Source organism: Suncus etruscus, chromosome 5 (assembly GCF_024139225.1).
Source record: "Suncus etruscus isolate mSunEtr1 chromosome 5, mSunEtr1.pri.cur, whole genome shotgun sequence".
NCBI classification, from domain to species: domain Eukaryota; kingdom Metazoa; phylum Chordata; class Mammalia; order Eulipotyphla; family Soricidae; genus Suncus; species Suncus etruscus.
This window is the reverse complement of record NC_064852.1, coordinates 91,824,620-91,844,847: the sequence shown is the minus strand read 5'-3', so window position 1 is coordinate 91,844,847 and position 20,228 is coordinate 91,824,620. Positions and strand designations below refer to the sequence as shown.

The following is a 20,228-nucleotide window of genomic DNA, read 5'->3' as shown; positions in this document are numbered from 1 at the left end:
TTTTAAACAGAAAGTAAAACCTCATTGATGCTGGACAAAACCCTTCCAGATCCCATAAGAAACACTTTTTGGGGGGACCCATTTCCATCCTGGCATTGGGCAGACACAGCAGAAATGAAGGGAGAAAGCACGTGAAAGCACTTGGAGACCTCACACTCTATACATACATAAATCATTTCCATTAGTAACAAAAGCCAAACACTCCATGTTCCATATGTGAATGTCCATCTAAGCTGGCTACTCTCATCTCTGCCCTTGGTCTGAACCACCAAGTCCTGGAACCCAACTCTGCATAGCATCTTGAGGTTGTAAGCTCACCCTTGCTGATTGAGCTCAATGAGCCGACCTGCAAACACTGCGAGGGTCCCAATGATACATACGAGCATGAAGACTATCAGGAGAATGTGGTCCATCACCATAGCCACGTACTTCCACTCCTCGGCGGCCTGGGAGAAAGGGGGAGTGAATGTTTCTTGCAGAAGCCAGACTTAAAGGCACCTTTTCCACAGATCCACCACAATAATCACCTCAAAGCTTGTGATGCCTCTAAGGCAGCAGTAGATCTTTATTTCTCTCTTGTCTTATTTGGATTTTTGGAAACACACCCAGCTGTGCTTGGGGGCTACTCCTGGTTTTCTGCTCAGGAATGATTTTTAGCAAGCTGAGAGACTATACAGTGCCGGGATTGAACAGGTAAATGCTATAGTATCTCTCCAGCCCAAGATATTGATTGATTGATGAAGGAATTTGGGGGCATACCTGGCAGTGCTCAGGACATACGCCTGACTCTGCACTCAAGAATCATTCCTAGAGGCTGGAGAGATAGCCTGGAAGTCAGGTGTTTGCCTTGCATGCAGAAGGACGGTGGTTCGAATTCTGGCATCCCATATGGTCTCCCGAGCCTACCAGGAACAATTTCTGAGCCTAGGGCCAAGAGTAACCCCTGAGCACTGCCAGTGTGACCCAAAAACCAAAAAAAAAAAAAAAAAAAAAAAAAAGAATCATTTATAGGACCAGAGCAATAGCACAGCAGTAGGGTGCTTGCTTTGCACATGACTGACCCAGGATGGACCTGGATTCAATCCCTGGTGTCCGGGTCACCCAAGCCTGGAGCGATTTGTGAGCTTATAATCAGGAGTAACCCCTGAATGTCACTAAAAAAGGAAAAAAAAAATCATTCCTGGTGTGCTTGTGGGACTATACATAGTGCTGAATATTAAGCCTGAGCCTGCTGTATGCAAGGCTTTAACTCATTACATTATCTCTCTAACACCAAGATTCTTAATTAGATTATTCACAATGTGATATGCAGGTGGTCCAGAAGTAGTCACCAACACACATCTTAGACCAAATGTGCCCATCTATACTCTAGCATTTGTGTTTTCTTTAATGGGGGGGGGGGGTTGGGCCACACCTGGTGATGTTCAGGAGTTAGTCTTGACTCTGCACCCAGAAATTACTCCTGGTAGTGCTGGGGGGACCAAAAAGGATGCTGGGAATCAAATCCTGGCCAGTAAGTGTAAGGCAAGAACCCTGTCCACTGTACAATCATTCTGGTCCCTGTACTCAAGCAATCAATCATTTATGTATTTGTTTGTTTGGAGGCTCACACCTGGCAGTGCTCAGGGTTCACTTGGAACTCAGTGCTCAGGCAGTGCTGGGGACTCCCATGCAATGCCCAGAATTGACCTCCCAGAGAGCATGTGTCCAGCCCTTTAAGCTCTCTCGAGCCCCGTTTGATCTTATAAACCAGACTGTCAAGTTTGACTGGGGAGATAGTCCGGAGGACAAGATTCCTGCCTTGCAAACATAAGGCCAAAAGTCCAGTTCCCGGTGCCTCCACCACATGCAGAGTCCCATCTGCCTAGCTCTGAGGACTGGGAGGCCTAGAGCCACGAGTTTGAGTACAACCAGTCACTTGCGAACCATGTGCACCCAGGATGACTGCAACCCCCCAGTGCGACCCTTGGCAGCCAGTCCAAGTTCCCTCCTAACGGAGCATGACCCCTGGGGTGAGCGTGCAAGCACACAACCCAATGGGTACCACAGTCTGGAGTGCAGCAACACATCCGTGCTCGTGTGCGACCCCCAGGTCAACAAGGTAACAGGCTCCCCAATTAAGCAGCCTAGATGCTCAGCGTGGAGGACAGCAGGAGTGGCAGTGGCAGAGGGCCGGGTGTGGGGAGGCAGCGGCTTACGTTGTTGGACTCCTGGTCCGACTTCATGGTCTCGGCGATGTACTTCACACCCTCGATGGCGCTTTTCACCTCCGGGTGTTTCATCAGAGGAGAATGGAAGCCCGTGGACGGGGCTGCGGGCTTCCCCGAAATGTCAGAGATGTCGATGTCTTCCGTGAAGATCTTCTTGTCTTGCTTTTGTCTGGACGGTCTTTTCATTGTGGAGAAGAACATGAGATTGGGGATGGTCTCGATAAAAACCTAACATGGCAAGGAAATTCAGAAGGAAAAAAGGAGAAAGTTGGGCAGCAGGTTAAGCTTGAATTCTGACTTTAAAAGCGCAGTGTGACCTTAGGCAAGTCCTTCAGCGTCTCTGGGAACCAGCCCCTAAAGGCAAAAAGGATGGTGCATTTTGCATTTTAAACTTTTAGGTTATCTAGAAGTTGCCTTCCTAGGAAGAGCGTGTGTGTGTGTGTGTGTGTGTGTGTGTGTGTGTGTGTGTGTGTGTGTGTGTGTGTGTGTGTGTGTGTGTGTGTGTGTGTGTGAAGCCTGTCGACAGACGCTGCGGTCATATTTCAGTTCACCACTGGAGGGCTCGTGTGTGTGTGTGTGTGTGTGTGTGTGTGTGTGTGTGTGTGTGTGTGTGTGTGTGTGTGTGAAGCCTGTCGACAGACGCTGCGGTCATATTTCAGTTCGCCACTGGAGGGCTCCTGTGTACAGCCGAGGAACTTGAACCAGAGGCTCTTTCTCTTTTTTTTTTCTTTTTTTTTTTTTTTTAAATATGGAACGCTTCACAAATTTGCATGTCATCTTGCACAGGGGCCATACTAATCTCTGTATCGTTCCAATCTTAGTATATGTGTTGCCGAAGCGAGCACTTTTCCTCCTATCTTTCTTATCCTTTTCTTTCTCCTTTCCTTCTCCCTCTCCCTTCCTTCTTCCCTTCCTCCCTCCCTTCTTTTTTTCCTCCCTTCCTCCCTCCCTCCCTTCCTTCTTCCCTTTCTCCCTCTCTTCTTTTTTCCTTCCTTCTTCCCTCCCTTTCTTCTTCCCTTCCTCCCTTCCTTCTTCCCCTCTTCCCTTCCTCCCTCTCGTCTTTTTCCCTTCCTCCCTCCCTCCCTCCCTCCCTTTCTTCTTCCCTTCCTCCCTCCCTTCGTCCCTTCCTCCATCCCTCCCTTTCTTCATCCCTCCTTTCCTTTCTCCCTTCCTCCTTCAATCCCTTCTCCCTCCTTTCCTTCTTTCCTTCCTTCCTCCCTTCTTTCTTCCTTTCCTCCCTTCTTTCTTCCCTTCCTCCCTTCCTCCTTTCCTTTCTCCCTTTCTCCCTTCCTTTCTCCCTTCTTTCTTCCCTTCCTCCCTCCCTTCTCCCTCCTTTCCTTCCTTCCTTCCTTCCTTTTTTCCTTCCTCCCTCCCTCCCTTTCTTCATTCTGTCCTTTCTCCCTCCCTCTGTTTTCCCTCCCTTCCTTCTGTCCTTTATCCCTCCCTCCCTTTCTTTATTCTGTCCTTTCTCCCTCCCTTCCTCCTCTCTGTTTTCCCTCCCTCCCTTTCTTCTTCCCTCCGTCTGTTTCTTCTTCCCTCCCTCTCTCCCTTCCTCCCTCCCTTTCTTCCTTCCTCCTTCCATCCTTTCTCCTTCCCTTCCTCCCTCCCTTCCTCCTTCCCTTCCTCCCTCCCTTCCTTCCTTCCATACTTTCTCCCATCCTTCATTCCTTCCCTCCCTCCCTCCTTCCCTTATCTCCCCTTCTTTCTTTTTTTCTTCCCTCCTTTCTTTTTCTTTCATTCCTTGCTTTTTAAAGGAAATTTACTTAGAGAGATGAATTGTAGAAAGATGTTCAAGGAGAACATGAGCTTCTCCAGAGGAAAAAAAGCAGAGGATGGCTTTGAGGGAACGTTATATAGAATTTCTCAAAATTGCCTTGGCCTGGATTTCTCTGCCTACATAGAAGTTTATGGGGGAGTGAGGTTAATCTGGGTGTTGTCACAAGGGGGAAATATCTTGGATTCTTTTTTTTTTCTTTTTTTGGTTTTTGGGTTACACCCGGCAGTACTCAGGGGTTACTCCTGGCTGTCTGCTCAGAAATAGCTCCTGGCAGGCACGGGGGACCATATGGGACACCGGGATTCAAACCAAGCACCTTTGGTCCTGGATCGGCTGCTTGCAAGGCAAACGCTGCTGTGCTATCTCTCCGGGCCCATATCTTGGATTCTTGATGGTGTATTTTTTTATATACCAGGACCTCTAGATTCTCCTATAGCTTCTCCTTTTCTGAAGGGTCCACCTCAGATCTCCAAAGAGCTCAGGATTTGCAGTACAAAGGGATGCCTTCCTCAGGTCTTCAGGCCAAGGCAGTTTCCTCTTAGTTTTATCATGTCTCAAAAACACGTAACCATCCCTATTTAGATCTATTTGCAATGTCAACACAGATACATTTTAAAATGCAATAAGCCGAATGAATGTTAAGGCAGTATTCCTCCCCTAAAACTGAAAACTAATTTCGAACAATATCTCAAGCCTTCTCTCCATTCTTAGTCTTTATTGCTTTGATTCCCAAAATAAGCAGCCTAGATTTCAGCATAGGGGGACATTAGGAATGTCAAGAATTCCCCTAAATTTGGGGCCCGGCGCGGTGGCGCTAGAGGTAAGGTGTCTGCCTTGCAAGCGCTAGCCAAGGAAGGACCACGGTTATATCCCCCTGGCGTCCCATATGGTCCCCCCAAGCTAGGGGCGATTTCTGAGCGCTTAGCCAGGAGTAACCCCTGAGCATCAAACGGGTGTGGCCTGAAAAACCAAAACAAATTCCCCTGAATTTGATTAAGAAGAGAGTGACAGACACTTCCAGTATGAGTGAGCTTTTTTCATCATTTTCCTTATCTCTTAGGAGAGGCTATTTGATTTCTTAACCTCTAGAAAAAGGTAAGAGAGGTGTCTTCTCCAAGTCTGCTCATGTTCCCTGAAATCCTAGAGAGATAGATGGGAGATGCCCTCCAGGGAAAGGTCACCTCCTGGAAAGATTGCAGGGGCCTTACCCTCTTGCCTCCCATATTCATATTCATTTTCACCTCCTACACCACTCACCTCACTTATCCCTTCACCTCCCAGACTCACTCACCTTCCACAACCCCTCACCTCCTGGACCTGCTCATTTCCTGCATGATTCACCTCCCACAGCCCCTCACCTTCCACATCCACCCACCTACTTACCTTCCACACCCACTCACCTCCGGTTGCTATTCCCTTATTGTACTCCCACTCCCTAAGTCTGCTCACGTTTCATGCCCTCTTACCTATCCCGACTCTCCTCCTGTGCCCACTCACCTTCCGTACCCACTCGGGCATGACATGGGTGCTGGGAGAGCGGTGGTGCGTGTTGATAATGATGACCGTGATAATGATGGAGGCAATGACAAACACCATGGTGAACAGCATGTACTTCCCAATCAAGGGCACAGCACTGGAGGTGGACGGGATGAGCTCCACGATGACCAGCAGGAACACGGTCAAGGACAGCAGGACCGAGATGCTCAGAGTCATCTTCTCCCCTGGACGAGAGGAGGAAGAACCAGAGAGACGAGTCCTGCAGCCTTACTAAGGGATTCTGCTTGATCTCCTACTATAACCTTGTCTCCACAAGCAACAGAGGAAGAGGTGATGATTTGGCTCTTTTAAGTCTGAGTTGGATTTACTCATTTGTGGGCTCTTTCAAAAGAAGTTTTTATGAGGGCTATAGGGATAATCCAGTGGGTGGGGCATTTGCCTTACATAATGTAGATCTAGATTTGATCTCTGGCATCCCACATGGATCCCTGAGCCATGCCTGAGTAATTCCTGAGTGCAGAACCAGGAGTAAACCCTGAGTGGTGCCCCCTCCCCACATTTCACCCCCCCCCAAGAATCTGTTTTTGATAAAACTTTGATCTGTTCAAGACTGTAACAACATCTATATTCTGTTCCCCTCCCTGAAACTGGCTTAAGTGGTTCATAAACAGGAACTTGCAAGCAGGCCTGTGTGCCTCCCCTCACCCACCACCACTACCACCAGTGTCCTAAAAGGCGTGGTGTTATGTCACAACCGAGATTTTTCGGAAAGAGGTAAGTTTCTTGTCCAGGTTGTTGAGTACAAAGGAAAAACCACTGGGAGGAAAGGCCTCACCACGTGGATCTGGAGATGCCTTTTGGAGACCAGCTTTGCACAGCCTATTTAGCAGCACACACAGGGACCTGGGCCGGTCAGAATCACACACAAGACTCCTGGGCCAAGTACATACCTGGATCCATGCAAGTATTTGGCAACTCGTGTATTCATTTAGACTAGATGAGCTCAATCAGTGCCTGCTCTGTGAGTGGGCTGTGGGGTGATAGATCCCCCAGTGTTGCTGTTTCCAAACCACCTGGCAGATAAAATCCCATAGAACAACTATTCCGGGGATTCTCCTAGAGGCAAAAGCTTCAGAGACATGGTCCCAGAGATGGAGAATGACTGCACAAAGAGAGGTGCCATTCCCTCATGATTAGTGGATACAGTCCTGCTTGACTCCAGGCAGCCTCTTTTCCCTCACATAGAGCTCCAGTTAAATGAGAAATAATACCTATCTACCACTTTTACTGTCCCTGCATTGCTTCTGAAACATTTCTAAGCCCCGTGTTTATGCTTATCTTCTCCTTGGCTCACCCTGGCTATGCTTCTGCTATGTCCGTGGCCCTTCTACTCTACATGTATCCTAGGTCATCTATTGTTGGAATGGAATAAAGTGTCTCTGGTCATCAACCTGGGACCCATTCTTTCCTGGTCATCAGCTGGGGTGAAAACATACTGAGTCCCGAAGGCATCAGAAAGATGGAAGTTGACCCTCATTGGCTTACTAGGTTGGCACAGTGGGGAGACACACCAGCAGCCATTTCCCCACCCACTATCCCCAGGCACATGGCCTCATGGAACAGGCATCACCCAGTGATCATGCCCATGTGATGATTTCTACCTCTCCCCAAAACAGCAGCTAGAGAGCTGCCAGTGGCAGCAGCCACCATGGTAGCTGCCCCACCTGAGTCTGTAGGCAGGTAGAACACCAGGCCAGTGAGGAAAGAGAAGAGCAGGCAGGGCACAATGACGTTGACGATGAAGTAGAGGGGAAGGCGCTGCATGACAAAGTGGTAGGTGATGTCCAGGTAGGGGGTGGTGGGGCAGCAGGCGTAGAACACCCAGTGCTTCCAGCCCCGGGCCTCCTTGATCACCCACTCCCCGCTCTCCATGAAGTTGCTCAGATCCGGCTGCTCACTCTCCTGAGAAGACAGAATAAAGCTCATTGAGGAGCAGCAGTGCCCCATCATCAGCAATGAAAAGGTTGTCACAGACCACCTCTGGGGTAGCCCTTAGGTTTCTGTCCCTTAAGTAAGAAAACTCATACCATAAGCTACTTCATATTGATCTTACATCCATGTCATTGGAGCTTTAAAACTCAGGGTGTCAGTCCAGGGAAATAGCAGAGCAGGTAGAGAGTTTGTCTTGCACACGTCCAACCTGGGTTTGGTCCCTGGCATCCTATATGCTCCCCCCAAGTACTGCCAGGAGTGATTTCTGAGTGTAAAGCTAGGAGTAACCCCTAGTAGCCCCAGGTGTGGCCCAAAAATAAACAGCCCCAAACAAACTAAAAAACAAATAATCAAGAGGGACAGGAGCAATAGCATAGTGGGTAGGGAGTTTACCTTGAACATATTTGGCCCAAGTTCCATTCCCATATGGTCATCAAAGCACCACCAGGAATGAGTGCAGAGCTAAGAGTAATTCCTAGGGGTAACCCCAAAACCAAACAAAACAAAAAACAACAAAAAGACTCTCATGGTATCCAGGCCAGGAATTTGTATTAGCTGCTAGGTGAGTGCCTAGCCTGCTCCTGACCTGGATTCCGTATCCAGCACCACAAGGTTCCCCAAGTACCACTGAGTTTAATATGGGAATCCCTTAGTGCCATGACAATGTCTGGAATAGCCCAGCACTGGGCAGCCTGAGCAGTTTCCCATCTTGCCCTGAAATGATGGCCAGTTGAGGCCCCAGACCTCAGAGCACCACTTGGAAGGCTCTGCCACATTCCTAAAAACATTAAAAAAAATAATAATAACATTGGGGCTGGAGTAATAGAACAGCAAATAGAGCATTTGCCTTGCATGCGGCTGCTCCAGGTTCCATTCTTAGTACCCAATATAGTCCCTTGAGCAGATAGCCAGGAGTGACCCCTAAACACCACTGAGTGTGCCCCTCAAAAGAACACAGGGTGCATCCTCCCTCCCAATTCCAGGTGGATTCACTCTGAATTCTTGGCCCTAAATGTGGGCACAGGAAATTCATTTACACTCTCAAGAGGTTCTCATGTGCTGGCTACCAACAATATTCCCAACCAGTCAAGAACCAATGTTCGATCAAGTGCTGAGATCCTTGCAGTAACAAGGGGACAGAGTTGGATCACCCTTTTTCTGAATCCAGACTCACCACCAGAGGTCACCACCTACCGCATTGATGGCCACCTTCGAGCCATCATAGGTCCAGGTGCCCAGCTTCATGCTGCAGTTTTGTTCGTCAAAGGGAAAGTGGGTGACAATGATCTCACAGTAGCTTTTAAAGATGGCCGGGGGTGTCCAGGTGATATGGCCAGTATAGTTAAGGATCACTTTAGTGAACTTGACAATGGCAAAGTCACCATCAGCACTAGAGTTGACATGAAGAAAGAAGGGAAAAGGATTCTGTGAAGGGTGAACCTTTCATTTCTCTTAGGGCATGTGGGGAGTTCACAGGAAGCGGATGGTTTCCATTTAGGGGCTAACTCTAGAAACTACTTTTCCACAGTGCCGTAGCTTAGACTATGTTGGCCTGCGGTATCTATATCTATGTTACTGTTTCCTAAATTGGTCTGGTAATAAGAAGCACTGCAGTGTTTGCACTCCAAAATATTTCTGAGCATCATTTAAGTGCTAAGGCTGATTTTGTTTGATTTGGGCATCACACCCAGCTGAGTTCAGGGCATGACCCTGGGTGCTGAGAGTCCAACCATTGTCATGGCCACCACCACATGCTAGGCAAGTGCTCTCTGGCTCTGTCCCTTGAGACATTCTGTAACCCTGCCTCCAACTTCCTGTTTCCCTAACCTCTTCTTTTGAGATGTTAATCCCACCTGGATGATCAGACCCGCCATTACCTGGAATGAGGCAGGTTATTTTTGTTTTGGTTTGGTTTTGGGGGGCCACACCTGGCAGCGCTCAGGGGTTATTTCTGGCTCTGCACTCAGAAATTGCTCCTGGCAGGCACAGGACTATGTGGGATGTGGGAATAGAACCACTGTCGATCCAGGGTCAACTGCTTGCAAGGCTATCTCTGGCCTCTGAGGCAGGCTATCTTAAATAAAGAAAAAGAGTCTGTCTGGGAGGAGGTGAGGAAGGAGCAGCAAAAGGCAGAGTCTAAAGAGATGCTGCAAGGAGCTGCTCAGAGAAGAAAGCAGATAGCAGAAAGGCTCATGGCAGAGAAAAAGCCAAGGAATAAAGCAAGCTGACTCTGATGAAACTTGAACTGACTGCTTGTCAATTATTTCTCTGCTACTACCTTTCATCAGACCTGTTAGCCTAAGGGGTTAAAAACATGGTGCCTGCAGCAGTCTCACCCAACACATGGACTTTATATTTTATATTTTAAATCTACAATATCGGTCAGCCTTCATTTTTCGCTGCCTTGATGTACTTTGAATGTTAATCAGAAAATAAATATCAGGCACTACAAATAAAAATGCCTACAGAGATACAGGATGCGTCAGGCAGGTGAAAGCAGAATCATTAGAACTTTCTAAGTTTCATTAGACCAACCTTGTTGGGGTGGGGGTCATACAAGCTAGAGCCACACACTCAATGGCTCTAGGCCAGGCAGGTAAGGAAGATGCTAGTGCTAAGTCTGGGCACTGCTGCCTTCCTCTTTCTGCAGGCACAGCAACTTGTTCATGCAGCAATCCAGGCCCAAAGTGACCCTGGTATCCCAGAGTAGTCTAGCAACTTGGCTTCAGAAGCTGAACAGCTAGACCCTTAAATCCAAAATCCCAGCTTTGTGGATGTCAGTTTTTTCATGAGACTGTAAAACTCCAGATTTGAGTTGCAAAGTCCCTGGTTTTTTTGGTGTGGGCAGTTTTATCTTATGATAAAAACTCTCCAAAGCTGGGTATTGATAAATAATAATCTGAACATAAAAGATAGGACAGTAGAGAAGATATTTACCTTGCATGCAACTGACCCTGATTCAATTCACAGCACTCCTATGATCCCAGAGCTCTGTCAGAAGTGATCTCCCAACACAGGGCTAGAACTAGCCTGAATATTGTCAGAAACCCCAAAATAAATAAATATATTTATGAAAGAAAAGGAAAACAGGAGATTTTTGCAGCCATCAGTGTGTAAGTCAGGTCACAGACAGCAGAGTCCACAGCCTTGGCTGGAGCACAGCATTAGAATCTGGATCAGGCTAGAGCCATAGCATAGCAGGCGGGGGTTGGCCTGTCCATGGTAGACCTGGGCTTCATTCCCAGAATCTCATGTGGTCCCCCACCCCCAAAAATAGGTGTCTGGTCTGTGAGCTTTTAGGGACATAGGAGCTAGATTTGGGCTTCATTTCATAAGCCAGTAATCTTTTTCCATAGAGTTTTTCCCCCTTAGGACAGAGGTGGAGTTCAATGAAGAAAGCAGAGTGATACTAAACCTTTCCCATAGAGTCCCAAATACTAGAGAGACCCTTACCCCCTACTGTCCTTATAAATAGGTAGGATAAGCTGGAATACACTTCTGAGCTGCCAACTTGGCTATCAATTGCTTTCTTTGGTGTCTTGACCACACATGGCCTTGCTCAGATTTTACTCCAGGCAGTGCTTGGGGGGTGATGGGGTGTTGGGATTAGAACGCCAGTAGTTCACTTATTTAATTAACCTGGAGGGGAGGGGCTGCCACAACAGTGATTGGGGGCCCCAGAGTCAGAGGCAGTTGGGCTGGGGTTAAAAAAAAGGGGCCTGTGGTGCTAGGACTAACCAGTATGTGCTTTGTCCTTTAAGTCATCTCTCCGGGTCTCAGTTCCTCACAGAGAAACTAAATGAAGCTCTGCAACATCAGCACATCTGTCTGGGAAGTCCAGAGGTGAATGTAACTATGGCTGTAGCTGAAAACCACGTCTAAGAGAAACTGGGAGGTAGAAATTGGGAATGGGGCCAGTTCCTTTCTTCCTTCCACTGGAGAAGTGCCTTTTTCCCACTGGCTGGGTTCTGAGTGGCCCCTGCTCCCTGGGTTGGTCTGGGCTGGACTGGCACTTTAAGGTGGTAGTCCCAAGAGCCTTGCACCCTCTGTGACAAAGACCATTCAAGCTCCAGGATGTCACGAGTGGAAAGTCTGGATCTGGAGACAATTGCATCTACTCTCTGGGAGCTCCCGGGGATTAAACATCCTCTTGCTCCTCAGCCTTGGCTCTGACCATTGTTTCAATTCCTGCCTGAGATTGTATGCTACCCCTAGTCTGTCAGCCTGACTGTCAGCTTCAAGGCATATTTGCTGTGAATGGTGCTGAGGGACTCTGTCAGTGGCAGCTCTTAGGCCCCCACCCCACCCCCAGCCTCGCAGTCCAACACCCAATACTACCCGTGCTGTTGGCTCTACTTACTTGTTGTAGAGAACCAGGTCTGGCCGCCAGATGTTTTGTGAGGGAATGTGGATTTTTTTCAGGCCACCATATTCATCTGGGTTCCATTTCAGGTTGGCGTCTATCCATTGCTGCAAGTGAAGACAGTTGTTAGATTACAGCGAAAGTGCCACAAGGACAGTGCGGCTTTGCCCTGAGCTCTAACAGCTACATCTGGACAGACAGTTTTTGGGGGAATCACACTCAGCAGTGCTCAGGGCTCACTCCAGGCTCTCTGCTCAGGGGACACTCACTGTTGGTAGGGGCTTGGGGGACCTTATGTGGTGCTGTGGATTATACCTGGGTCTGCCAAGTACCAGGCAAGTGCCTCTCAGTGTAATCTCTCTCTTTCCAGCCCCAGGATTTTTGGCAGTAACTGTGCTCCCAGCAGCAGATGGCAGATTGGGGTCATTCTGGTAATGCAACCTCAGCCCACACTGACGCAGCACCAGTGCTGCAGAGTGGGCTGCTGCTGCATCCTTGTTCTTAGTATTGCATCAGCATCACAATAATCCTAGGCACAGGAGTCATGTACAGATGACAAGGCAAAAGCACCCCAATTCATGGTACAATGTATCCCAAAAAAGGAGACTGACTCAGTGAATATTGTCCTTGGTCTGGCAATCTTTTTTAACATAGAGCATTATGTTTTTTTCCCCTCTACTGTATAATGTAAAGTAAAACCTGGGGCTGGAAAGGTAGTACAAGAGAGAGGGACTTGCCTTTTCTTGCTGACCTGAGTTCAAACCCTGACACCCTGAAGGGTCTCTGAGCTCTATGAGGAATGATCCCTGAGTGTAGAGCCAGGAGTAAGCTTTGAGCACTGTTAAGGGTGTCTCAAACAAGCAAACAAAAGACAAATAAGTAAATAAACTAGTTGCCCAATGTAGCCAATTTCATTAACATAATAGTAGATCATAGTATTTCTCCCCAAAATTCATGTCCAGGGACCTGGGAGGGCTCAGTGGGAGAGCACCTCCTTTTCAGGTAGATCCCTTGCATCTGAGCTCCAAGACAACTCTTCCTGGTGAATGTGACCCTGGCAACAGGCCCCCTGAGACTTCTGAAGCCAGAACTAAGTGTGTGCAACTTTGGTCACCAAAACAACAGCTAGGGCAACCAAAGGAAAGAGAAGTGTGTAAAAATAATCAGAGTGGGCTGGAGAGAGAGGACAGGGGTTAAGGTGCTTGCCTGGTATGATTCTGTGGCTAGGACAGTGGTTTGAATTCTGAGTCCACTTGAGTCCCCCAAACACCACTATGGTGGGTCCCAAACAAACAAAGATTCAGAGGAAATCTGACTCCCAGTAGCTCAGAATGGGTCCTTGTACAAAAGGGACTTCACCAAGCCAATTGGGATCAGATGAATCATGAGGAGGGCTCTGTGGCAGTAACTGAAGTCCTGATAGGAAGGGGGCATGTGAAGGGACTTAGCATGACCATGGGAACACATAGGTGACTGACTAAAACAAATCCTGCATGGCTGCAAAAGGATCCATCCATCTACAACCAGATGTTGAACTTTTGACTACAAGAACAGAGACCATAAACTTATTTTGTTTGTTTTGGGATTTGGTGGTGCTTATGGGTTACTCTCAGCTCTGTGCTTGAGAGTCATTTCAGGTGATGCTGTAAGAACCAAGATCTAAAGCCCCCCACAAGTCCATGATAAGGAACTTTAGACTAAAATGAGCCCAAACATTAGTAAAATGTACTGAAGGCAGAGAAAGAGTTGACTCAGAAATAAAACCAAAGTTTGTGCCCTCCAGGAATAAGGAACTAGGGGTTGAGTGAGCTATGAATGTTGTATCTGAAAAGGATCCCTTAATAACCAAAGTCTGAATCAGAGTAATCCTTAACAGCCAGAGCTTGAATCAGAGTATCCCTTGACAATCAGAGTTTGAATCAGAGTATCCCTAGACAACCAAGGTTTGAATCAGAGTATCCCTATACAACCAAAGTTGAGCCAGAAAAATCAGTAATTAATTAAGACAGCTATAAAATTAAATGATTATACTGTTACTGCTTGTGATTTCTTGAAGAATTGACTCAGGGTCCTTGACAAGACTCTTAGTGGGATGAAGCTCAGATTTCAATTAACCAGTTAAATTCTCTTTTGCATCTGCATTATTGAAAGTGGTCTCTAGCTCTCAGCACTGGGTGTCAACTCGAACCCTAACAATACTTGGGGAACTGTGTGATGTTGGGGATCAAGCCAAGGTGATAAGGAAGCAAGGTGCCTCTGTTACCCCTGGACTCTCTCTTCAGTCTGATGTATACTTGCAGCACTCAGCCAACAAATCCACGTAGAAAAGACAAAGTGAAAACAAACCCCTACAAAAACCATCCATAAAACTACTCTTCTTCTTCTTTTTTTTTTTTTTTTTTTTTTTTTTTTTGGTTTTTTGGGCCACACCCATTTGATGCTCAGGGGTTACTCCTGGCTAAGTTCTCAGAAATTGTCCCTGGCTTGGGGGGACCATATGGGACGCCGGGGATCAAACCGTGGTCCTTCCTTGGCTAGCGCTTGCAAGGCAGACACCTTACCTCTAGTGCCACCTTACTGGCCCCATAAAATTACTCTTCACTCTACTACTACCCCTGCTCCTTCTCTTCACAGTTTGGCAAGGCTCCCCATGTCCCAAATGCTTTCTTCTGGACCCAAGTTCAATATCAGAGCAAATAAAACAAACCTGAATGTTACTGTATAGTCCAATTACCTGCTTCAGACGAACATTGGTGGTCACTATCTGGTTGACTTCATCCTGGGGGGAAACATGGGCAAATCCCCAGGTTGGGGTGTTGAGGAGGGAGTGGAGGGGTGAAGGCCCCTGGTTAGGGTGTGGGAACGGGTGTGTCTCACCACGTTGATGAGCTGTATCAACTGCAGGCCCACAGTGACCTCCACGATATCCCGATGGTCCTCCACAGGCCGCACTACACTATTGTAGTTTTCGAACAGTTTTGCCACCAAACGGGTCTCATGTTCAGAGCCCAGGATGAGATCTGCTGATGGAACCAATTCTTAGTATTGTAGCCCAACATTACCCCTTTCTCAAAAAGAAAAAAGTAAACCAGAGTCTGGGTCAGAGCGGTGGTGCAAGCGGTAGGGTGCTTGCCTTGCATGTGCTAACCTAGGATGGACCACGGTTCGATCCCCTGGTGTCCCATATGATTCTCCAAGCTAGGAGTGACTTCTGAGCATATAGCCAGAGTAACCCCTGAGCATCACTGCATGTGGCCCCCAAAAAAAGAAAAACAACAACAACAAAAAAAACTACCCAAACTAGAGTCAGAGGGAGAGGAATAGATATAGAATGGTCATACTCATTTGTGTGTGTGTGTGTGTGTGTGTGTGTGTGTGTGTGTGTGTGTGGATGGGGAGAGAGAGACAGACAGTGACAGACAGAGAGAGAATGATAATAATATCCAGAGACAATAGAGATGAGGGCCAGGAGGAATAGTCCATGGTAGAAAGCTTGCCATAAAGGGCAAAGAAGGAACCATCATGACAATGATAGTTGGAAATTATCACTCTGGACAAAAACTGGGTTCTGAAAGAAGATAAAGTGATATGCATGATATTTTTTCAGTAATCACAATGTCTAATAAGAAACTGAGAGAGAGAGAGAGGGAGAGAGAGAGAGAGAGAGAGAGAGAGAGAGAGAGAGAGAGAGAGAGAGAGAGAGAGAGAGAGAGAGAGAGAGAGAAAGAGAAATATCTGCCCCAGAGACGGTCAGGAGGAATGTGGGAGGAAAACTAAGAACATTGGTGCACCTATGAAGGGTGTTGTACATTGTATGACTGAAATTCAGTCATGAATGACTTGAATAACTGTGAATCTCATGACGATTCAATAAAAATTTCTAATTCGGGCCCGGAGAGAGATAGCACAGCGGCGTTTGCCTTGCAAGCAGCCAATCCAGGACCAAAGGTGGTTGGTTCGAATCCCAGTGTCCAATATGGTCCCCCGTGCCTGCCAGGAGCTATTTCTGAGCAGACAGCCAGGAGTAAACCCTGAGCAACGCCGGGTGTGCCACCCCCCCAAAAAAAATTCTAATTCAAAAAAAAAAAATCTCACAACCATTTGTGGTCCCTTCTCAGTCACAGAATGAATCTCCTGGTGCTTTGGACAGATGTTATCCCTTGTTTCATGCTGGGAGACCTGGGAGGATCCCAAAGTCCCTTCACTGGAGCCTACCAGACTCACAGCCTCTTCTGTCCAATGCTAGTCATCGGAACCCCAATGAATGGAGGGGCAAGTAGGCATCCCTGAGATTCTGAGAAGTGTGGTGACATGTCACAGGCCACGCAGGAGGACAGAGCTGAATCCAGGGCCCTGGCCCTCTGCCCTGTGTCTTTTCTCATGCTGGATGTGTGTGGCTCAGCGCAGCTGTCGCTCCTGAGATGATGGACTCCAAGTTCCAACCAACTTTGTGCTTCTCTTCCTGTGGATGGTGGATAGGGGCTGCTGCCCAGGGCCAGAGAGGAAGGAGAGGATGTATTTGCCCTGATCAGTGAAACCAAATACTCTGGGTTTCTGCCTGGGATTTAAGGAGACTGCTAACTCTTCTAGCCGGCCAAGGCAACTTTAAAAATGGAACAAGGGAGGTGCTTTTTCTCTTTCCTCAGGAAGGTTAACTGCTAAAACAGATTGTTATCACTGTTTTTTTGTTGTTGCTGTTGTTGTTGTTGTTATCTGTTTTGGGGTCCACACCTAGTGGTACTCAGAACTTACTTCTAATTCTGTGCTCAGGGATCACTCCTGAAGGGCTCAAGGGACCATAGGGGATACAAGTGATTAAATCCAGACCAACCCAAGCATTCTACCCACTATATAGTTAAACTCTAATAATTTTTACTTTTTTATTGTTCAAATTAGAAAGCCGTACACTCTAAGTTTGCCAATAAAATGATTAAGTCCGAAGTCCTTTTTCTGGATTGGAGAGCTGCTTAATGGGGTAGAACATGTCAGGGCCAAAAAAAGACTTTAACAATAGAGGGTTAGAAATCCTACAGAGCATATACACAGGGCTTAAGATGGATCCCTAGCTCTTCATGGTCCCCGAAACCCACGTTGGTGGCTCCCAGCACTGGCAGATCTGAACAAGATGGAACAGCAAGGCTGGTACCGGCACCAAAAGACCTAGTCAGGACCCTCATGCCAGGTGTCGCCAGAGTGGACCACAGACTTCTGAGTTCTTATGGGGAAGCCCTGTATTTATTTATTGGGGGTGATGCTCTGGGCTCTGAGGTCAGGGATCATCTCTGTCAGTGTTAAAAGGACCTTCGGGGATGCCGGGAATCAAACTGGGGTAAGCATATGCAAGGTATGTTTCTTAATCTCTGTGCCATTTTTCTACCCCTATTTCTATATGGGAAAATCTTTTTTTTGTTTGTTTGTTTTTGGGGGGGGTTACACCCGGCAGCACTCAGGGGTTACTCCTGGCTCCACGCTCAGAAATCGCTCCTGGCAGGCTCAGGGTACCTATTGGATGCCGGGATTAGAACCACCGTCCTTCTGCATGGAATGCAAATGCCTTACCTCCATGCTATCTCTCCGGCTCCTGGAAATATTTTTTATGCATCCCTTAGGAATCTCAGCCTGCACTCAGCTTAGACCATGTCACAGATTGCCTTTGGTGCTATGAGCTGATACACTGATACAGTCATCCTTTGCCATGCTCCTGGCATCTATGCCAACCTCACTCTACCATGGGGAACAAGGTACTGAGAATTCTGTGACTTGACCAGATTTTAGAAAGATGGTGGCAGAGAAGAAGGATAAATACAGAATGTCATCACTTATATGTGGTATTTAGAATAACTGCATGAAGAAACGCAATGGTTTAAATTGAAGTTGTCTTGGTCACACTTGGCCCCAGAGGAGAAGAAATGAATTTGCGTGGAGGAGGAGAAACACAAATATGAAAGGATGAAGACAAGGGGCCAAGTGGCCCTAAGTAGGTACACTGGTGGTGTTTAGAAAGGACAGAACCAAATTTCCAAGTCAAAGGCAACAATAATGGAATTAAGAGACCCAAATTAACCATCTAAATTTATAGGGGCCTGTTATACTGGCAGGCTGGGAATCGGGGTGGGTGGTATGGGATGCACCTGGGGAATATTGATGGAGAGAAGTCAATCCTGGAGGTGGGATTGGCCTTAATTCATTGTGTGTCAGAAACCCAATTATAAAGGACTGTGTAAATCACAATGGTTTCAATAACGTAAAATAAAAAAAAGAAGTGGCGATTGTAGGATTCACAGTCTGGAAAGTTGTCCTGGATGAAGGAAAATTTTGCCACAAAGCACTGATTCTAAAGAGGGGCCCCAGCTTTCATTTCAAAAATGCTCTTTTTGCATCAGCTGTTCAGATCTGTTTTGCAGGAGCAGCACACTGGGGTGTGCCCAGGGAATTGTGCACTGGATAGGTCACCTTGAGTCAGGTTTTTCTCTGTCCCACATTGGGCCTCTGGTGGTTCCGCTGTGCTTCTTCACTATGCACGTAATAGACGGTGTTTGCAATGACTCATCGTCCTGCCGAATGAATTTAGTGAACCTAGGCAGGTCAGCTCCTGGCATTTCCAAGAAATTGGACTGCTTTATCGAGTTTTAAATTTTTGTGAGCCAGCCATGTGAAATTGAGGCCAGCAAACTCTAGGTTTGATTGAATACCTAGCAAATAGTTTTAAAAGTAACTTCATGTGCATTTGAGGAGGCCCTTGGGGATTCGTGGAAGGATTTTTATATATAAGAATAACACTTAAGAATTTTCACTGAATGCAGTGTTCGCCAACAACAATTTTAACACACACACACACACCACAAATACACACAAAACACCACAACATCCCTACCACCACCAATGGTTCAACTTTGACTGGACCAATTCTAAATCCCATAGGATTTAATTTATCTGCATTTAGATGATTTGCTACAATAGTAAACCATTGGGTGTATGTATGAGTGGGGGTGATGTGGAATTAATAATAGAGTGTTTTAGCGGTTTGGCCCAGAAAGGCCTGTGTCTGTCAAAGTAATATTAGAACAGAGGACCCATTACCTTTTTGTCCCCTGGGATGGTCTTACTAGTGAGCCTGTCTGTGGAGTAATCAACAGCAGCTCATCTTTCCCTCTGCCGGAAGTGTGGGCTGGGCTGTGGAGCTGTGACACATTCCAGAGCAGTGGAATGCAGGTCAAAGGCTGCCCAAGATTTTTCCATCCAAATGCAAATGGAAACCTAATACAGTAACCTCCTGTATTTTAAACAAAGCAAACAGGGATGCACTCATATGGAGGTATTTTTAACTTCAGAAGTTTAAAAATTAGCCAGGATTTCATCTCTTATGGAGAGAGTTTGGTTACAATTGTTAATCTCCCTAGCACATGGAGCTGTCAGTCATTCTCTTATTAGAAGAATTCTCTAGAGCCCAAAGGGCTTGTAACTATTTGTTCCCCATTCTAAGCTACCATTGTAGGTTTCAAGAACTGTGCAAATAAAAAGGCAGCTCCGAGACCTGAAAGATGCCTGACAGGGCTGAAAGGGCTTTCACCAGGGGATCCCCAGTACCGTATGGTCCACTCCCAGCACTGCTAGAAGTGATCTGAGTCAGGAGTAGTCATAATCACTCCAGAAGTGGCCCCACAAACAAGCAAACAAATCAATCAATCTAGGCAGCTCTATGACAGTGGAAGTGGCTCTGAAACTGGTCCACAGATTGGGTGGATCATGAAGAGGTGGAGACCAGATCAGTCAGCTCCTGTGCACACTAACAAGGCTAACACCATTTCAGACTTCCCACAAACCCCAGGGTACCAATTCCTAGTAATAGGGAGTCCTTCACAAAGCAGCCCTGAGTGCTGACTTCAATTCTAGGTTCCTATCAAAGAGACAGGACTGTATGGGGACTTCAGAAGCATCAGTCTCCAGCAAGAGTCCCCTACCCTGGACCTTACCTGAGCACAGCCCAAGTAGCAGCAGGATCGGCTGGAGCTTCATTGACCTTGGGCTTTGGTGGAGATCGGTGGCCGTGAGCTGGCTGGGACTGGCTGGCAGACTCTTGTCTGTTGGGAGATCTGAGTGTTGTTTTATGCCACCTGTTTGCAGCAGGGACAGCTGGGCTTGCAGAGCCAAGTGGGGTGGAGGAGGCCTCAAGTAGTGACAGCGTCTCCCTTTACACAGCTGCTCTTCCCTAGACCAATAGGTTATTAAGAGTGCTATGCTGTTTATCTTTTGATTTGGAGGCTACACTGACTGTGCTCAGGACTTAATCCTAACTCTGTACTCAGGGGTCACTCCTGGAGGGCTCAGGGGTGCTGAGAATGGAACTGGATTTGTTGCATACAAGGCAAGTGCTCTGTCTGCTGTACTG

General features: G+C 47.2%; 1 protein-coding gene and 1 non-coding gene across 2 annotated transcripts; both read right to left on the bottom strand.

Annotated features, from left to right (window-relative positions):
- Positions 1 to 314: 314 nt before the first annotated feature.
- Positions 315 to 19,855, bottom strand: CHRNA1 (cholinergic receptor nicotinic alpha 1 subunit). The gene is made up of 9 exons (XM_049773458.1): positions 19,813 to 19,855; positions 14,717 to 14,862; positions 14,574 to 14,618; positions 11,837 to 11,946; positions 8,671 to 8,866; positions 7,209 to 7,446; positions 5,485 to 5,708; positions 2,199 to 2,438; positions 315 to 446 (listed from the first exon to the last, which is right to left on the bottom strand). The coding sequence occupies exons 1-9, from the start codon at positions 19,853 to 19,855 to the stop codon at positions 315 to 317; spliced, it is 1,374 nt and encodes a 457-aa protein (XP_049629415.1).
- On the bottom strand, positions 2,953 to 3,055 carry LOC126009830 (U6 spliceosomal RNA). The gene has a single exon (XR_007496022.1). It is a non-coding gene; the product is annotated as a U6 spliceosomal RNA (small nuclear RNA).
- Positions 19,856 to 20,228: the final 373 nt, after the last annotated feature.

Excerpts from the sequence above, each read along its gene's own strand:
- CHRNA1 (XM_049773458.1), bottom strand. The coding sequence starts at position 19,855 with ATGAAGCTCCAGCCGATCCTGCTGCTACTTGGGCTGTGCTCAG. Across the intron at positions 14,619-14,716 it reads TGATACAGCTCATCAACGTG|GATGAAGTCAACCAGATAGT; the intron begins GTGAGACACACC and ends GTTTCCCCCCAG. Across the intron at positions 8,867-11,836 it reads GACCTGGTTCTCTACAACAA|TGCTGATGGTGACTTTGCCA; the intron begins GTAAGTAGAGCC and ends TGTCAACTCTAG.